The 3519-nt window shown below is 33.5% G+C and overlaps 1 protein-coding gene across 1 annotated transcript; it reads left to right on the top strand.

The window, feature by feature from the left end:
* Positions 1-2385: 2385 nt before the first annotated feature.
* On the top strand, positions 2386-3519 carry LOC130625083 (tyrosine-protein kinase BTK-like). Its single transcript, XM_057440161.1, has 3 exons — positions 2386-2444; positions 2577-2583; positions 2662-3519. The coding sequence occupies exons 1-3, from the start codon at positions 2386-2388 to the stop codon at positions 3517-3519; spliced, it is 924 nt and encodes a 307-aa protein (XP_057296144.1).

The following is a 3519-nucleotide window of genomic DNA, read 5'->3' on the forward strand; positions in this document are numbered from 1 at the left end:
TTTACATGTTGACTGATCAAACATGATAATATGAAAGTGAAATTTGTGGAGACTTTTGTTTTTTATTTCTCGTGTTTATTCATTCTACAGAAACTTCAAAACACCTGATTAAGGTTTGGAAAGAGAAGGGATACCTGACTCGTGACAACTTAAAATTCATTCAAGACATAATTGATTCGGCAGAAGTTCCTGCAGATGTTGGCAAGCTACCTGGAGTTATTGATAATTTTACATTTGATGGCTTTACTGCAGATGAGCTCAAAAACTTTTACCTGTTGTTTGCTATATTTTCTTTGCATGGAATTTTACTGAAAGAGGACTTTGAATGTCTCCAAAAATTTGTAATTGCCTGCACTTACTTATGTAATCGTGTTATAACTGCAAACGACATTAGAATTTGTAATGACTATTTGATTCGGTTTTGCATTAAATTTCAAAATTATATGGAGATCAAGCCGTAACTCCGAATATGCATTTACATGGACACTTGGCTGAATGCATGTTTGATTATGGACCAATTTGCTCTTTTTGGCTATTTTCTTTTGAAAAATACAATGGATTGTTAGGAAATATCCCACAAATAAAAAAACATTGAAATTCAATTTATAAATAGATTTTGTCGTGAGAGTACCATTATCACAAAAAATGTTCCTGTTGAAAATGAAGAGGTGCTGTTCCTTTCATGAAACTGTCGTCAAGATTCACAAATTACACGAAAGTAGATTGGACAGAAATTGACAATGCTAGGATAACATGTTCTGGTTCAAAGATAAACTATGCGTTATCAGACAAAGAACACCAATGTCTTACAGCTTGCTACAAGGCAATACATACAGAGCTGAATGACATAGATTTGTCTTGTTGGAAATTTAAGATTGTTCGTGCATATAAAGAGCTCTGTGGGTATCAAGGTTCGGGCAGTCATAGATCTTCTTATGTCACTGCTTTTTGGTCTGGGAAAGATGGGTTGATTCAGCCGGATAAGGAAATGCATTTTTTGCCCGACCTGGAAGAATTTATTATTTCTTATCACACTTGTTGTATGTTAATAATATTCCTAAACAACATATTCTTGCATCTGTTGAATGGTTTTTACCTATGGGAGATGATAAGCGATACAAACATGGAAAACCTGTTGAAATATGGAGTTCCGAATTATTTGAGATTGCTGGTGCGTTAATACCAGTACAAAGAATCAAATCGAAATTTGTGCATATTAAAACCAAGTTGCCGAGTCGAAATGTAATGGCCGTATTAATGAATATTCGAAAAAACATTCTAAAATGGCTTGTATAATATTTATATATTTATGTATATATTTAGAGGATGGTGTTTTTTTACATTTACAGAACACATTTTTACAATAAGTTTTTATGCAAATTAGGAGTACTGATGAAAAAATTCGGAGCTAATGTTTGCAATTAGATTTTTTTATGAGAAAATTTGCATTTTAGAAATTAGAATAGAAATTAGGTATAGGTAAATATTTATCATAGCACATCCGTATTTCATTCTCAACAGAGAATGCTTCACCCCGATCAGACCTATGATCTCTGTTCCCAGTTCTGGGGACCGCGGATCGAATCCCGCTCACTGCTTGGCAGTATTTTAGTGATGAACAAAGTAGTTCTTCTTCTAAACAGCTTGGCAGTATGTTAGTGATGAACAAAGTAGTTCTTCTTCAATATGACTTACACACATTATACTCGCCCGTCATGATCAGATGTCTGATCGGGGTGAAGCATTCTCTGTTGAGAATGAAATACGGATGTGCTATGATAAATATTTACCTATATGTATCCACACCATCCGGATAAACCATCTGAGTTCATCACTAACATAAAGCCGCACGTAGTGTAGTGGGTTCGTCTGCGGCTTCCAGTTCTGGGGACCGCGGATCGAATCCCGCTCACTGCTTGGCAGTATGTTAGTGATGAATAAAGTAGTTCTTCTTCAATAGAAATTAGGTTCTGCAAAAAAATCTTTTTAAAACAGGTTTACTTTTAAAGGGGAGGATTTGTTTTGTGTATTTACCATGATATTTGTATGAACTTATTTGGCTTTCGCACAATTTCGTACTTACGAACCAACATAAAAGGTGTTATAACATGATTATTATTTAAAACCGAATGTCTGTTTTTGTTTTAAGCATTCTTTGTTTGTTCTTTTGGTGTAACATTATTATTTTTGAAAAGATCATTTGCGGTGGATATTTTAAACACCTCTTGCTTGAAATGATTTACAATATAATGGCTTTCAAGAAAAAACAATAATAGCACATACAACTGAACCATCCTTTATACTTTAATTCTGCTTTTGGTAATGTATAAACATTTATTTGTTTCAGGTTTAATAAAAAAATACAAGTAAAAATAAAAAGAACCGATGGATAAAGACAAGGATTGTAATAAAATTGATGCAACAAAGTCTTTTCAAGAAATTAGGTATATACATTTTAGTTTTAAGTTGTTTATTTTTTGCAAGTCAAAAGAGTGTAGCACCTAATTTCGAATTTTCACTTTTATGTATTAACCTTTCGAATTTCTTTATGGGTAATTTTACTTTTTACCTTTTAGTTTTGACGTACTTTTTTTTATAAGATAAATAAAATAAAATATTCAAAATTGTTATATTCGAAACCATAAACGTTCCACTGAGAAGAAAAGAGGAAGAAATATAAAAAAGAAGGCCATGAGAAAGGAAAGGAGAAGAGAAAAACACTTAAAGGAAAGGGAAGTTCAACTACAATCGAATGAAAAAGTACCACAGTTGGAACTTGAAAACTCAGTACTAAAAAGATGCGTAAAGAAACCAAAAGGAATGAATAGTCGTGATATTCACCTAACATGTTCCTCCAGACTGATGATGCACCTCAATCAAGATAAGAACTTTAACATGAATAAACACCTCAATTACCATATCCCACAGTTTTCAAAGACGGATATCCAGATACATGACGTTAATATAGGTAATGGGGTCTTCAGAAAAATCTCGAACGGATACATAGTTAGTCAAAGGCAACGGATCGCTGTAAAGACCGTTTCTTTGAATAGCAGTGTAACAGAAATACTAGCCGAATGTAAAAAAACAATGGTAATGACTGGTAACCCTAATTTTTCATTCGTTTTTGGTTTCCTAAGCCCTAGTCGTAAAGTATTAGAGTATGTATGCGAAAATGACGGTTCTACATCTCCAACGTTAGCAGACATTTTGCACAAAACTGCACTCATACATTGGAAATTAGTGAAGATAGCCATTGATTTGTGCAAAGCTATTCATTGTCTTCACACAAAAGGATTACTCAACAACGATCTTCACACACGAAATATTTTAATCCGTAATACATCTAATGTAAAAGTGATAGATTTTGGCAAGTCAACGCTTATCATTGATCTGCTAAAATACAAAATAGAACCTGGATCCAGCCGTCACAAAAGATTCAACTCGATCCATATGTTTCTTGCGTATGAGTTGCGTGATATACCCGGTTCTTACCAGACCATCGCATCTGATTTTTAA

This window comes from Hydractinia symbiolongicarpus, chromosome 14 (assembly GCF_029227915.1).
Source record: "Hydractinia symbiolongicarpus strain clone_291-10 chromosome 14, HSymV2.1, whole genome shotgun sequence".
Taxonomy (NCBI): Eukaryota; Metazoa; Cnidaria; class Hydrozoa; order Anthoathecata; family Hydractiniidae; genus Hydractinia; species Hydractinia symbiolongicarpus.